Source organism: Cryptotermes secundus, unplaced genomic scaffold, assembly GCF_002891405.2.
Source record: "Cryptotermes secundus unplaced genomic scaffold, Csec_1.0 scaffold31, whole genome shotgun sequence".
NCBI classification, from domain to species: domain Eukaryota; kingdom Metazoa; phylum Arthropoda; class Insecta; order Blattodea; family Kalotermitidae; genus Cryptotermes; species Cryptotermes secundus.
The window spans coordinates 1,032,701-1,049,493 of NW_019743147.1; the positions used below are offsets into that span (position 1 = coordinate 1,032,701).

The 16,793-nt window shown below is 43.3% G+C and overlaps 1 protein-coding gene and 1 non-coding gene across 3 annotated transcripts in view; both read left to right on the plus strand.

The window, feature by feature from the left end:
- Positions 1-2,653: 2,653 nt before the first annotated feature.
- Positions 2,654-16,793, plus strand: part of LOC111873711 (protein held out wings) — a 308,182-nt gene continuing 294,042 nt past the window's right edge. For both annotated transcript variants that reach the window (XM_023868645.2, XM_023868644.2), the window contains exon 1: positions 2,654-2,876. In XM_023868645.2, the coding sequence (XP_023724413.1) occupies positions 2,753-2,876 (124 nt within the window). In that variant the 5' untranslated portion in view covers positions 2,654-2,752. The remainder of the gene's footprint in view (positions 2,877-16,793) is intronic.
- Positions 16,350-16,490, plus strand: LOC111873728. The gene has a single exon (XR_002844420.1). It is a non-coding gene; the product is annotated as a U4 spliceosomal RNA (small nuclear RNA).

The following is a 16,793-nucleotide window of genomic DNA, read 5'->3' on the forward strand; positions in this document are numbered from 1 at the left end:
GTTCTTCCGAAACTCTGGGAAATATTGACGATCTCCCTCTTCTGTCCTGAAAATGGAGGGGGGGCAGTTCTTCCAAAGCATTAATAAATATCTAGGGCATATCTGTTGTGCCCTGAATATGGAAGAAATATAACTACCTCCGTGGCCTGTAGTCCGCAAGCGAACTATACCGACCGAGCGACCGCCGCTTGTCGGCGAAGTTAGTGCCAACTTTTGCGGATAGAGATTGTCACGTGGTCAGCGCAACGGATCCTCACGGCCGTTAATCTCGGTTTTCTAGACAGAAACTTTGGTAACCATCCACCCTTTTCTTACCTCAAATCAGAGTCATCAGGTTTCTCCGAAAGACTGGTATCTGCCAGACTACACGGCGTGACATCCAAGGAGACGACCATCTTCAATGGAAGGCTACGTCTACAAGGCCTAGTTTTCCGCACGAAAGACGAAATGTCTTCGTCTGTTTCCTGAGCGCCGCTTACGAATATCTGAGACGTGATGCCATACCGCACGCCGTGATTGAAACAAACACAACACAAACGTGGAGTGTTCTGAAGAGATTTTCCTGCAAGAAGGGAAAGGAATGACAGTAGGCATCCAGGTCCTTGGGTCCTTGAGCATCTGATTTGCAAAGTAACATTGTAACGCTCGGCCGCGCCATAGCTCAAGCGGTTAGTAGCTGACTTCCCACTGCGGCGGCCCGGGTTCGATTCCTGGTCTGGCCAAGTGGGATTTGTGGTAGACAAAGTGGCGCTGGTGCGGGTTTTCCTCCGAGTACTTCGGTTTCCCATGCCAATCTCCATTCCGCCAAATTCCATCATCATAATGACCCGGGGCAGGCTACAATAGGCCAACCAGTGGCCGACGTGCCGAATTTAGCGAATTAAAAAAAAACTCTTTAACGCTCAGTGGTTACTATATGTACTATCTGCTTTAACATACTAAAACTCTACATTCTGCCCACAGAGTGTATTTGTGTGTTCCGTACAGTTCTCACAATAAACAGCCACTCTATCCCTAAACAGCATTAACCGGTCGGTCTTTGTAGTTAAGAAGTAATGTGTTTCCTGTGAGGTACGAACTGATTGTTTATATATAATATAGAAGAAATTCGGTCTTTAAATAGTTAATATTCTCCAGCGAAAGCCTTCTAGCCTCAATGTCAACTTGGTGGAAGAAAAATTCTTGTAATTCTCATTTAAAATTTAATTTTAACTCGTGTTCTGATGGAGCAGAGTCGTGTCGAGATTTTAATTTCAAATTATTACGCGTTCTTTGAGCGACGTGAACGAAATGAACAATGTAGGACTGGTCGGGTTTACCTGTTCGTCCGCATGTTTCAACTTGAGATCCAATCGATGAATTTTCATGAAATTTTGTAAGAGTATTATGCCATAGGCGGCTATCCCCAAATCGTACTCTTTAATTTCCTAAAATAAGTAGTTAATACCAGCATGACAGAGACATGAACTTCTGAGGTGGGAGAAATACTAGCGCCACTTGATGTAGGGTCCTGAAATTGTGTATGGTAACACATACTTGATATATAAGCAACTTCTGTTAAGGAATATTTTGTTTTTTAACTGCAAGACAACAAAATATCTGCGATGTAAAATCTGCGTTTCATTTTTGGTTTAAGAGGGATAACTGATGAACCATTGGAGATAGGCGTGTGAATTTTGGCATGGAAATATACCAGTCACACGCCTGCAAATTCTGTGTTAAATAGTGATTCTAAGTAAACAGTTAAAAATATGACGACCGTGCGGATCTTTTGTGCTGTATGTCACAAATTTAGAGGGAGCAGTATAAAATATGTACTATTCAAAGGGTTAATTCTAATTAGAGCCGGTGTCATCCGGTGTTCCAAGTTGCATGTTTATTTTTTATTCATAGTGAGTGCATGTGGGTTTGGTAATAGCTTACTGGAGAGGAGTTGAGGGATGGGAGATGCTACTTTATTTTCCATTTGGAGCTTTCGTATGAGACAAAAATATCAAGCTTACGAGATAAGAAGACTGAGCAAATTTGTGTTTTTCTCACATTGTTTTGTGAATAATAGTTTGTGAAATTGTAGAACAACCTTTAAGGATCTACAGGAGCCGCAGTAGCTCTTGAATAATTGGAATAATAAGAAGAAAAGTGTTAAGAACGCTTATTTCAACCAATGGATTTGTTTCATATTTTTTCATAGTGCCGGCAATTATAATTTTTTGGATACCCTCATTTCCGGCAATGTGACGTCATAGGGAGTTGGTCTAAATGAGAACTCCAGATAGAAAATTGTGGGCTCAAGGTGACGCCTGTGGGTAGCGCCTTCTGGATGTAGTTAAGAAAGTTCCCGACAACTAAAAAATCGAAATAAAATTGACACTAGTCACGTGTAGGAATGTTCTCGTTCCTCGCGGCATATATTAATTCCGGTCGATAGGAATATTGTTGAAAGAAGATTCCTGACGCAAGGAAAATGACCCTCAAAACAGTTTCTCACTCGCTTGAGTCTGTTTACAGAGCTTCCCGCAGCACGCGCCCTATATATGGCAGCAGCAGTGCTGTGTCTCAGCAACCCACACACCCCCTTTCCAGTAAGAACTATATTCGACTCGTCCGCCGCGCATGCGGTGTCGCCCACGATAGCTGTTCATTCTTCAGTGGTGTTCGAGATCTCGGTGTGAGAGCATTAATATTAGGTCACTAACAAATCTCAGGTATACACATCGATATAGTGCCGACTGTTCAAAACAATAATTGGAAAATGAGTGACACTAACCCCAGCACACAGAGTATAGCGGACTATTTAGCACAGCTACTAAAAGATAAGAAACAATTGGCAGCGTTCCCAAATGTATTCATACACGTAGAACGACTTCTTGACGAAGGTAAGGTGAATTTCTAAAACTAATAATATTACTCTAACAGTTCTTTCTGTGTTTTTAAAAACGCAGTCATTTCTTAGTGTGACTAATGTGCTACTGTGTACGAGATGCGATTGGTTACTGGCGATTGACAACAGTGCTTGATCATGGCTATATTTAGAAGCCTGTTAAGAAATGTCATAATAAGAATGGTAAATTGTACGTTTTAATCTGCTGTGATTTATAATAGTTGTGACCATGTTTTAGAAGGCGAAATTTAAGAATCGTTCGTTGGTAGTACCGTATTTGTGATTGTTGATTGCATATATGCGACAAGAAAGTAGTTATATAAATTTATAACGGAATACATTTTATGGGCAACAGGTATTGAAAGTTTGAGGTACCTGAAAATTTCAGGAGTTTTATTGATATACAGGAAGTTGACAACAATTTCTATAAGGTTTCCTGTATTTGGTTAGCTGGTTCTTTTTCTTATTTATAGGAATGTAATTTACAAATCGTTTGGAGAAAGTGATTACCGTTATTCATAGAAATGATCGTTTTGAAATATATCATATTAAATTTTTAATTGCCGTTTAATGTTGGTGAATGGTGGTAATTGACCGGTTGTAGTATCTGGGTTGTTTATTGTAATGATCCACGCTCGTGGACTGCACGTAGATCAGTCTAGGTTGTTTACAAAGTGGTGTGATAAATACCATTGTAATATCCCACCGTATAGTGGAATAAACGATTAACGCGTAGTTGCACAACGCTATTTTCGACAAGCGCTTTTAGTGCATCTCAGTTCAAACTTGGGATTACCATTTACAGGAGTTGGAATAGTGATTCAAACACACAGATTGCTAAACGTTTTTTGCCGCTCCCCTCCATTTTCTCTCTCACTCCCTCCTCGTAGGTTCGGTCAAATTACCCCTGCCCCCCCTTTGTAGTTTCTCTTCTAACTCCTCCACGCCCCCCAGGTCTGCATTCCAACAGCGGTTGCAGGTTCTAGCCGCCATCTTGAAGCCAAGTCGCGACAGGTTTCTTAGACCGCTTGAGACGAAGCAGACTTGGCTTTTCAACTTGGCATAGTCTGCGTGTGATGTTCATGGAACATTTCTGTTACTAACATTCCCAAAAACATGCCCCGTACCAAGCGAATGAAAGTAATGGTTTGTGATGTGAATTCGTGAAAGAACTGCAGGGGCCTGTTTTCCAGTCATAATAGAGAGAGAAAGTGGGAGGGAGGAAACCACAAGAGTTTTGAGTTTAAGACCTATCGAATGGAAACAATAAATGATTCGTGAAAATTTATCCAGGTACAGATTGTGGCCAGTTTTTGAACGAGTCGGGCTATTTGCATTTTTTTACACAATAGGTAATTACTCTGACACGTATATAGCGTATTTGTGATGAGCTGCGATACCTCGGTCGGTAAAATGACGAGTGTTTTGAACTGCGGGAGTTCGATTCCAGGCAGTGGAGGACTCTTTCTCTTCTCCGCCATGTCCATATAAACTCAAGCCAGTTCTGGAAAGCGACCTGGATGATTGTGATTGAAATTTACATTGACAGAATTGTATACATTTTCAATACATTTTATTTAAAACTTTAACGAGCCCCCAGAAGTGTGGGAACTGGAGGAGAGTGGACAGGCAGGTTGGTAGTTGCGGTACTGTACCGTACACTTCAAACAGTGTCGTGAAATAACCAACTATGAAGTAGAACAGAACTGCCAAACGCGGGGTTCGCGATGGCCAGTCGTTCCGTCCACAGTGGGTACTAGACAGTTGGAAAATATTGCCTTGTGTAGGCCCCATTTCGAGGTACAAACAGACTGCAGAGTTTTGAAAATAATTTTCAGGATAATAGTTTCTGTACCACTTGTGGGCCCCGTGATTAACTCAGTATAAATTATAGCAGTTAACAGTGAATTGATCTTCACGTGGGATACAAGTTTCTTCTGACTGTGCTGCGAAGGTTAAAAGTCTTGAAGGATGTAACACCGTGTACTTTGGTGGATAGAAAATAGTGTTTCGTAGAGACTGCCGCCTCCATCTTCATGCACAAGATCCTCTGGCCCGTTCCGATTTATAATTTGGGAATTGTGGATCTTTCACGCCGATCACGGTGGCCGCATGGTCTAAGGCAGGGGTCTCCAAACTTTTCGAAATGCGGGCCACATTAGGTAATTCAGCACTTTAAACGGGCCGGATAAAATGAGAAATTAATAACTCTAGGTATATGAGTTTCATTGAAAGCACAGAATTTCATAAACTAAATACAAAGTACGTGAGAATAAATTATCGTATATTAAAGACAACAGACAGTAGCAGCAAATGCTCATATTTTCATCACAAATTATAATAGAACAATTAATGTGAATGATGGAACTCTTTTTGCATTCTTAAAATCTGATTAAATTGAGGTTCAAATTTTGAAACGCTAATCACAAGTAGCGACTTTAAATGTTCATCGGATAAATTTGTCCTGTATTTCGACTTGATGTACTTCATCTGGGAAAAAGTTTGTTCACACAGATATGTCGCCCCCAAAATGGAGATAACTTTACAAGCAAATTTCTTTAAATTTGGAAATTGCCCAGAATTCAGAAATTTATAAAATTCGATCAAATTTCCTTCCTTGTACTTGTCTTTAATATGATAATTTTCCTGAAGTTCAATAATTTCCATTTGAATTTGACTTGGGACATCTGCAGAATCACAGTCAAACGGATTTTGAAACAATCTAATTTCCTGAGAATTGGAATCCAATTCAGCAAATCGCTTCCGAAATTGTTCTTTCAAACCTGAAATGACTAAATTTGCAAACGAGGAAGGAAATTCTGCTTCACTCTTTTTATGCAACTCTGCAGAGTATAGCATATGAACAAAGTTACAAATTTTCACTTGGCCTTCCAGAAGTATCAACTTTGCTCTGAATGCCTTGATAAGTGCAAATAAATCACATTTCTGCACAATTCTTTCGCGGGCCGGATGTGGCCCGCCGGCCGTAGTTTGGAGACCCTTGGTCTAAGGCATGAACTGTCTCTCGCTCGAATACTGGGATCGTGGGTTGGAATCCCATTAAGCATGGATGTTTGTGTGTGTTTTTATTCTGTTTTTTTTTGTGTGTGTTGTCCTGTGTGTTGGTAGCGGCCTTTCGGCGGGCTGATCACCCGTCCAAGGAGTCCTACCGACTCCGTAAAAAAGATTACGAAACTGAAGAGGAGGCCAGGGGCCAACAGAAGGGCTGTAGAGCCATTGATGAATGAATGACTGGATCTTTCACACATCAGGTAGAATTCTTTCGATGGGGGCATCGGCCCATCTGAACGCTGCACAGATGAACGCGGACACACTGATATACGTCCGTGCATAAGGGCGATGTTTTAGCCAGTAGCCCCAGTGTTTGGGCCATCACTGGAATCGTGTGTAATTAATTCAGCTTTAAGAGCCTAACTATATTTTAGTATTATACAGACGTTTTATTCATATATATTTCTATGGTTTATATAACAACGTTGTTAGTAGCCCAGATTAATGGTCTGTGAATTGGAAAGTACATAAAAGGAAGCCGCTGTGGCCCATTTCAAAGTATTATGCCAGATTCGCCTAGAGAAAGCGAGATAAACTACGAGAAAATTTAGGCTAATCGGTGCCCTGGCTGAGATTCGAAGCGGGTACCTCATGAACTCAAGTCAGAAGCTTTACGGCTGAAGTGAACATACCCACCCATACTTTGTCTCACCATCGTACCATGATTGTGTGACCTCCACTGGGACACCCACCTTTGCTGAACCAGATTTGTGGTTTTTCTTACATCGTCCAGAAAAATTCCGGAATGGGATCTTAGATCAGGCTACGACCATTTTCCTCCCTCACATTTCCAAATGATTGTTTACCATTATTCGACGCTATGTAGGCTGTGTTACTGACAGCATCGTTAAATAAACAACAAACACACCTACCGATGATGTGGCTGCTTGACCTACAAGGTCAAGTTATAAAATCCGCCCATACAGGTTTGACAAGTCTGAACTAAAGTGTTCAGAAAGAGAAGATCTCTCAGTCTTCTGGGATATAACGCTGTGTAGTCCGTTGAAAGTCACGTTTCGTAATAATAGCACCTCCCTGCGGAGGGCTGAAGAGTAAGCTATGAAGCAGGTAGCAGGAGTCCCTGAAGTTGGAACTCTTCACAACGACCGCCTTGAGAACCTCGAACCCTGCATAGTGTCCGAGTTTGCAGAGCTGCCATGACAGAAGGTGATGTACTTCACAGCGGATCGCAATGGCCATGACGTTCTCGAAGCTGACTGATGAAATATTATGAACGTAATTTTCAAAAGCAGTAAATTGCTGCACTTAGGGGCATTTCAAGTGGGCGGTGAAACTTCAAACAAAAATATGAGCACTTATCCGTAAGGAATGGCTCATGTCGGACCCGCCTGCCCCCCCTCCCAATCTCTTCTTGTGTTATTTGCCAATAAAACAGTTACAGTTATAATAATTAAGTATGTCTTGATAAATTTTAATGCTAATCCCTAAGACACTGATAACCTGTTTGTAAGGAAAAGTTACTTCTCTTGTCAAACCACTTAGCAGAATTTCAGAGTGAACTTATTTCGTGCCCTACAGTGTGATAATTTTGTTGCCAGCTTCACATGATTTTTCGTTTAATGTTCGGGTGAAAAGGGAGGGGGGTTGATGGAAGAAGGATTCTGTCACTATCTGACATGTTTCATTGTTTTTCCCCTCAGTCCACATCTATTCCTTGTCACTTTGTCAGATGCTTATATATATTTAAAACCTTCAAATTTGGCAGGATACAATTTGTTAGAAAAATAATGGGGTTTAAAATCTTAACAAGGAAGCGAGTTTATATATGCTGCTGTTCTTTTCTGTCATACGGACGACGTGTCTTGTTTTGAAACACGGGTTCTTAGCTTCGAAAGGCTTCATTGACACAATGGACGACGACAAGCGTTATCTGCAGTTTCTCTTTCGCCACAAATTAGCGGTGTTAGTTATTATTGAAGTTACGTGTTTAGGTTTAAAATTCAACACAGCACGATGTTTTAAATTCATAGTGACAAACAAACAAAATAAAAAAAAACTCCGTGGCATGTAGTCCGCAAGCGAACTATACCGACCGAGCGACCGCCGCTTGTCGTCGAAGTTAGTCCCAACTTTAGCGGATAGAGGGTGTCGCGTGGTCAGCTCAACGAATCCCCACGGCCGTTAATCTCTGTTTTCTAGACCGGAGCCGCTTTCTCCTTGAAATAGCTCCTCAGTTATCCTCACGAGGCTGAAATTCATAGTGACAGCAGATTTAATTAATGTATCGTAAAGTATGCACCCCGTAGCCCAGGCGGATGGTTACCTCGCAAATATCACAGATCCTGCTCGCATGAGTGCCCCCAGAAAAAAAAAGTGTGACAGTTTAGAGTCATGCTTATTTAACGACATAGGGGGTCCTCAACCGTGGAGGTTATGTAGTCAGGTGTAAGATGGCTGACTAGATAACATAACTCGCACTCACTTCATAATACCAGGAGGCGGGATAGCTCGGTCGGTATAGCGACAGGCTGCGGGCCTGACGGCCTGGGTTCGATTCCCAACAGCAGCAAGAGGTTTTCTCTTTTCCACAGCGTCCACACCGACCCTGTGGCCCATTCAGCCGCATCGAGTGGGTACCGAGGGTTCTCTTCCTGGAGGTAAAGTGAAACTCACCACTCCCCCCATACGTCTTAATGGCATGGTATTTAATTATTTGCTTATGACGTCATCACATTATTATTATCGCAGTAGTGGAAATTCTTGTACTGAAGAGAATCAGTAGGGTAGGGGATGCAACTGGTATGTCGCAATGTATGACGTTCCCAAGATTGCGAAACCTTTAGGTGCGAAGAACTATCCAGATAAGTTGTTCTTTACTGCTGTACAAGTCTTTGTGGGTCTGAGCCTCATCCATGGCCCTCCATTCTCTGGAGATTTTATAACTAAAGATTTCTCTGGGTTTGGGTCAGTGGTCCCTCGCCCAACCCGCAATTTGGAGGATCAGGGACTGCAGTTCGTCTAACCCCAACCCTTTGACCTACCTGGGTGGCTCTACAAGGAGCTTATAGCTGTCAGGGTCATTGGGGCACGCAAACCTCTCCACTATAAGGCGGTAGCCCTTTAGCAGAGTCGAAAACGGTTACCTGACAAAAATGTAGAAGCTACTTCGCATATTTGAGGACACTCCAAATGTCATGGAATGTGGAAACATTCAATGTAACCTAGTTGAATATATAAACTAGTTCACAAATGATAGCTTGTCATTCCAAGATTAATACGAAGGAGAGTCAGTAAATAGGTCACAGATTTATATAAAACATTCAACCTGCAACCTCTTCCCGAGCCCCCCTATTTTTTTTTAACTACCACCGACATGTGCTCGTCTGTTCTACCCTGTCGCAATAATATTGGGGCGTACAGACCCACTGGTAAGCGGTGACTGTGTAAACAGCGACCGTTGCTAGGCAGCAGATTCTTAATAATGCAACAGTTGGACTGCAAGGGCCACTCACAACTTTTTTCCGAACAGAAATTGATGCTCTTTCGTAACGATGCACCTCCGTTTATATCATGGAATGGATTAAGCGTGCATATAAAACATTATTAGCTGTTTGTACAGAATGCACGCTTAATCCATTTTAATTCTTGCAACCCAGACACACAGCCTCTCCATTATAGGGACCACTCTGCTGATGCTGTTTATAGGAAATGTTGTTTTGAGAAACATGCGAAACATAAATGCAATTTGTGGGCAAAATTGAAGAGTATCTGAAATGTTAAATGATGCATATAATCACCACTGTATTCTTAAGGATCAAACACAGAATCATTTTCTGTTAACCTCTGAGTGGGGAGCCACCCACCTCTGTCCCCAGTTCTCATGTTCAGTGAGAAAGTGAAAGCACTCGAATAATTACGAGTCGTATCTATTTGGGTTTGACCAGGATAATACTGTCGCGTTACCATGTCACTCAGCTTGAACATTGTGATGCCATTAATATGCATGCGTTCCCGTGACAGCACTCTAGCGACATAAGCTCTCAAATGTCCCAAGTGAAAGTGAAGTGGATAAGCGGAAGGCACGCCAGAAGTGCTGTTTACGAACCATACGAAATTGTGCTTTGATTAACGCTTTGAAGCCCAGTGGTTACTATATGTACCAACTGCTTTAACACGCAAAAGATGTGCATTCTGTCCACAGAGTGTGTTTGTGTTCCTAATGGTTCTCACAATAAACAGCGACTATTTCCCGAAACAGCATTAATCGGGTTGGTTTTGAAGCGGAGACATAATGTGTTTCCTTTGAGGTACAAACTGAATTTTTATATATTATTTGGAAGAAATTCGGCCTGTAAAGGGTTAAGCCAGTGTAATGTTTGGCGTTGAGGTGTTCGGATTGTCTTCACTCTTCCCTCGCCTAAATTAAAAGAGCTGTATTACCAGAAACCATCATGATGCGCCCGGTCCAGAAATCCCAAACTGGGACCTAGGAAGTGATAATGTGCTGCCTGGTCAGGGCTGCCACTATTCTGTTTGGGGAGTTGGAGTGTTTTAGGGTTCAGCCCCCCCCCCCGAATTGAAAGGAAAGTTTTACCGAGTGTCAGTTCTAGACATGAAGCGCCCAACGTAAGACCAAGAATGTGGTAATGTTCTGCGTGGGCACGTTTATCGTACACGTAGAGGGCGGTGATGGGTAAGTATGGGAGCAGTAGTGGATCGACCTAATCCTTCCAGCCGCGCACTATGGCCCTGGGGTCGACTCAGCCCCTAACAGAAATAACCACCAGGAATCTTCCCGGGGGGGGTGGGGGGGTTAAAGGCCGTCGGCGCGTAGTGCTGACTACCTAACCGTCATCTGTGAGCCGATTGTCTAGAAGATGTGGGAAATGCGACGTCTCTCAACCGTATGGGCCTCCATGGCCTATTACAGGGATAGATTTACCTTTGCACCAGAAGGAATTTGGATTGAATGCCATTTCATCCACCAAGAATCTCACATGAAGTGACCCGGGATTGAAGTCTGCACTCTTTCGTGAGACGTCAGCGCCTGACCGTTTGAGCTGTAGTACTGTCCCTCCCATCCTGAAGTGTCTGTTCCCCGCCTCTTCACAGAAAAAATTCTATCAGAAATAATGTGCGAAGGTGATATTCAACTGTTCTGCAAAAAGGTCTAAAGATAGCAGCATAATTCTATGTGCCAAGAGCCAGGATAGCTCAGTCGGTATTGCGACGGACTACGGGCTGGACGACTGGAGTAAATTTCTTGTCTTTTACGTGGCGTCTAGTCCAGCTCTGGGGCCCACCAGGCCTCGTATGCAGTGGTTACTGTCATCATCATCTTAGGTGCAACGCGTCCTATTAAAACTTATTTAAAATTTTCTTAAATCACGCAGTGCGTCTTTTGAAACGTATTTAATTTTTTTTTTCTGAAATCACACAGTGCGTCTTTTGAAACTTGTTTGAAATTTTTTTAAATCACAGTGAGTCTTTTAAAACGTATTTAAACTATTCTTAAATCACAATGCGACTTTTAAAACGTATTTAAAATTTCCTTAAATCACGCAGTTGCGAGTTTTGAAACTTGTTTAAAATTTTCTTAAATCACACAGTGTGTCTTCTAAAGCTTATTTGAAAGTTTCTGTACATTGCATTACATGTTTCGACACACATAGATCATCGTCAGGTGTTTAAACAATTGTTGGTGAAAACTGCTGTGCTTTCGTTTCGTGGTTCTGATATTCGATGTGTAGTTGCATGTACGCGCTCGTGTATTTTATGGTGCTGGATGGCTCTTCTGTTGCGTTGTGTGTCTGTACTACGGAGTTTTCACCAAAAATTTTTAAACCTGATGAAGACCAGTGTCAGTAGAAACATGTAGTGCAATGTACGTAAACTTTTAAATAAGTTTTAGAAGGACGCGCTGCACATAAGGCGGTGAACCAATGACATTTGCTGAATAAGTATACCATGCGTACACAACAACGTAAGGTAAAGTTCTCCCTTGCTTAATTAAGCACTGGACCCAAAGACGCAGGCCTATGGCGAGTGGAGGTGTAACTCCACGCATTCTTACTGAACATCATGGTGAAGTGGGTAGCACTTCTGCTTCGTGTACGGAAAATACAGAGTTCAAATCTCGGCCTAGAAACCTACTATTCTGATACATTTTTCGTTATTTTCCTCAGCTCCTCTAGGCAATTGCCGGAATACTGCCTCAAAATAGGTTACAACCACTTCCGTCCACATACTTTCAAGTTCATTTGTTAATTATGCTACCATTCTTTGCTATATAGTATTATCTTCTGGCAGTGTCATTTAGTAAACATTAAATAAATATATGCACTCACTGTTAACCATAGCAGCAGATGGCATTACAAAACAAAGCGTAGGATTATAATGTGACGTATTTTATTGTTTATTTGCTTCATTGTTGGAGGGTAAATTTTGCCCTCCTGGTCACGTACTCCTTCCATTCATCAGTAATAACGTGGAGTGAAAAGTGTTGCAGTTTGGGTACTATCGACCATACAGCGACTGCCTACGGCCGAAGGTCGGAGTTCGAGTCCCGGTAGGGCAAAGATTTTTCTCCTCGCCCAGACCGGTTCTAGGGCACATCCTGCCTCCTATCCAGTGGGTATTGGCGGCTCTTTCCCCGCGGATAAAGTGGCCGGGACGCGAAGCTGACTACCCACCTCCAGCTAATGCTGAGGTCAATAAATCGTGCATCTGTACATGTACTTCCCCATACGCCTTCATGGCGTGGTGCTTAATTAGTTAAGCGCAGAGACAGCCTTACCTTATGGTTCCTGTTTTATAAATGGGCGATAAAATTTGTCTGAGGACATCGTTCTGCGTAACTCGATGTAGATTGTGTAGTCCGTTTCGGGTTCTGGAACTCTGCGAAGGCCACGTTGCAGACACACACCGCATTAACATTCAGTAGCTGTAGCAGTGCATCTCCGCGGTCGTATCAGAAGCAGACAAGCCTTAACAGAGACAAGACCAGAGAGATCAGGATTCCTGGAAATCACCGTCTGTCTGCCTGCCTTCAGCAAAACAGGTGTCTACAGCGCCGGACTTACCCTTCCTCCAGATTCATTCCCCACGACTCAGAGTTTGAAACTCGGTCTCCAACATTTTATGTGCGAAGGAGAATCAGTAAATAGGTCACAAGTGGAAGAAAAACGGCTGTAATTGATGTAATGGGTTTTCTGTGTGTATCACTAGGTAGCAGCATAGTCCAGCTTCATGGCAGTCTAGATACCAGACGCGCATGCACATGTTCAGACGCTGGTTTCAGTAGTCAAAATGGTGACGGTGCTTGAGGAGTATGCTGCCGAAAGGCAGTGTTGTGCGTTTTGTTCTGGCAAATGGGCTCGGTGCAAAGAATAAATAAATATTTCCTGTTTACGGTGGAAGTGTCTGTCGCGTAAAGCGGCTCGCAGCTGGGTGACAAACGTTTCACTGATGAAGAGGTTGAAACGGAGGTGTGGAAAATATCTGAGTCAACAATCAAAGAGACTTCTAAAGCAATGGGACAAGTGTGTCGAGATTTTTTTTTTTTTCAGTTTCGAATATGACATGTTTTATATCCATTTGTGGCCTATTTACTGACTCTCTCACGTACTGTATGTCGAGACAGCGCAGGTTTGTCATTTGTGTCTATCCCTTTTCTTCTGGCGTTCCACCCAGTTCATGCATCGCACACCTGTTGAAGCAGTGTTGGTGTAACGGATCGTGCAAATGCATTATCCCTGGTTTAGAAGTACTGCGTAGGAGTGTTGTATTGTGGGACCGTCTAAGAAATATATCTAGACCGTTTCACCAACGTGCAGTAAGTTCGACTGGATATATTCATGAATGTACCGAGAGCCCTGGGCTAAAGGTAACAAGGTGGAGTTGTCCCCGTGCTTAATTAATTAAGGATGATGCCATGAAGAGAGATGGAGAAGTGGTATAGCTCCACCTGTCTTGATATCGGCGCTAGATGGAGGTGAATGACGAGTTTCACACTTCAGCCACTTTACTCCCAGGAGAAAAGCCCTTGATTCCCATTGGATAGTAATCTGGGTGGGCACCAGCGCCGGTCTGGACGCTGTGGAGTAGAGAGAAATCTGTTGCCTTGCCGGGAATCAAACCCCGTCCCGTAGCCGGGCGCTATACCGACTGAAGCGAGAACCATGAGGAAGCTTGCTTATTTTTTTTTTGGGGGGGGGTTATTTAACGAGACTCAGTATCTGTCTATAGCGTCGAGTGAGGTGCCTGAAATGATTCAATGACTAATGAATTGGAACGGATTTGGAAGGGAGCGGTCGTGGTCTGGTTGAGGTACTGTCTAGACAGTTGCTTACAGTGGCTGAATAAAACCATTTAAGATTCTCAGGACACCCGAGATTCGAACCGACCGTGTCCTGGCTAGAGGTCAGAAGCTTTGCCGCATGAGACAGCTTGCCCAACGAGGTTGCGTACTGACTCTGAATTAGAACTGTCTGTTATGTCATCTCTGTAGAAGAAGGACGTTTAGATCTACCCGTCTTGGCCTGTGTAAGTATGTACTGACGGTCTTGGAGAGCCGCGAAAGCTCTGTCGGTATAGCGGGGTTAAATTCCCGTTAGGGGAAGGTTTTTCTCTTCTCAGTAGCTTCCAGGCGGGCTGTGGGACCCACCGGTCATTCTGTCCAATGGGTACCGATAGGTGGGAGCTATTACGTTGGGGTAAACCTGCAGAGGCTTGAAGCTGACCACCCACCTCCATCTAGTACAGAGGTAAAAAATGGTGGAGCTATACCTCCACTCTTCGATACGTTTTCATGGCACGATGCTTATTTAATTAAGCACAGGGGCTACTTAACCTTTACCTCAAGGCCGCGCCATAGATCAAGCGTTACTCGCTGGCTTCCCACCGCGGAGGCCCGGGTTCGATCCCGGGTCTAGTCAAGTGGGATTTGTGGTGGACAAAGTGGCACTGGGGCAGGTTTTCTCCGAGTACTTCGGTTTCCCCTGCCAATCTTCATTCCACCAATTGCTCCACAATCACCCTCACCTATCATCTGGGGATGGTACAATAGGCCAGAAGTGACCGCAGTACAAGGGACTTAGTCCCACCCCACTAGCAGTGAAAAAATATAACCTTTACCTCACGGTCTTGAGGAAGCTCATTTGAGTCCTGAATTAGAAATACAAGTATCCTGTCCTTAATATTTAATTGCAGCTGTGGAGCCAGCAACACAGCAGACGATGTATATGTCGTTGCATATACTGTCAGTTTTAGTCTTACGTTTCCTTGATATCTAAGTGTGCTTCTGTTAATTTCTACTTTTGTGTAATTCCAGAAATTATCTTGATCAGAGACAGGATTAAAAAATACTGCCGAGTATCGAGAATGCCGTGACTAATAATAATGGGTTCTGGATTTGATGATTGGGCTTATTGGCACTTCTTTAGAATTACAGGCAAATTACAGATCACGCATTGAACGACGTCTGAAGAATGCCTCACTACTGCCCCCCCTCCTATTCCGGCTTTCAGGCAGTGTTTACCGAGCGTTGCTTAACAATGAACTGTCCCAGCTTGTCCCGGAAACGTGTTTTAACGAGCCGTTGTGTAGCAATGGGTTATTACGTTATGTCCTACAAATACATGTTGGTGCATCTTTAATTTACCGAAAAAAAAATGTGAACATTGGTCATGCATTCGTGAAACTTGTGTAAATAAATGTTTAACGATATTGAATGTGTATTTCAGTAGATATTAAACTTCTCCTTCAAAGTTTTTTTCGATGTAAATGTTTAACGAAACACGTAACCATGTGTTTGTGGCGTGATTCCCCGTGCGGTAATTAATTTGTATCTGACGTAAATAAACACAAAGACCATTGCGGTATGGTAAATAGCGAAGGATTTCTTTGCAGAATTCGTGCCTCTTTTCCCCCGTATTAAGTGTTTTCAGCAGCATCTGCTGGTCACGAATGGGTTCCAGGTAGTACATGAATGTCGGCCACGAAAAATCGTGATCTAACAATTGATTTGACGTCCTAGGCTTGTGTGATCGGCGCAAGTCAAAGAATATGCCACAAAGAAAGCTAAGTGCTTACAGAGATGCCTGTAGGTGAATTAAGAGAAGTTTCGGGTATTAGGAGCCACGATAGCTGAGCAGGTATAGCGACGGGCTACTGGCTGGACGTCCAGTTTTCTGTTCCCGGCAGGGCCAAGAGATTTTTCTTTTCTGCGGCCCACCCATCCTCCTATCGGATGGGTACCAGCAGCCCTTCGTCCAGGGGTAAAGTGGCCGGGGCGTGCAGTTGACCGCTCACCTCCATCTAGTGCCAAGGTCAAAAATGGTGGAGCTATACCTCCACTCACCATTCGTGTTCATGGTACGGTGCATAATTATTTAAGCTCAGGGACAGCTTTTTTTTTCTTCTTTTTTTGCTCTACTGCTTTGCGCAGTGGCAATATCGTAACCAATGAGGTTTATCCGAGGTGCGGTGATTGCTAGTTGAAAACTTATACCAATACCCCGCCAAGGTGACGTGAAATATCGTCGCTTTCGGCAATTTTTGAAAGCTCCTACGGGAGCTAAAAAAAAAACCCTCGTTGGTGTCTCCACCTTATCGTGGTGAGGGTGTTTGAGTATGCCAAGGACCCTGAGAGCTATACCAGCGGTAGCGTAGCTACTGGCAGGGCCTCCCTTGCTGGACAGGTCAAAGGGTAGGCATCAGACGAAGAGAGACACCGAAAACTGATGCCGGAAGCAGCGTCATCAGCGGCGACTTGAAGCACAGAGAAAATGATGCTCGAGATGGTTCAAGTTCGTATAGCAACAGGCGTGACCAGAGTGGTTTGAACGGCTGTTGTACTGCGATGTGGAAAGCAAATGGA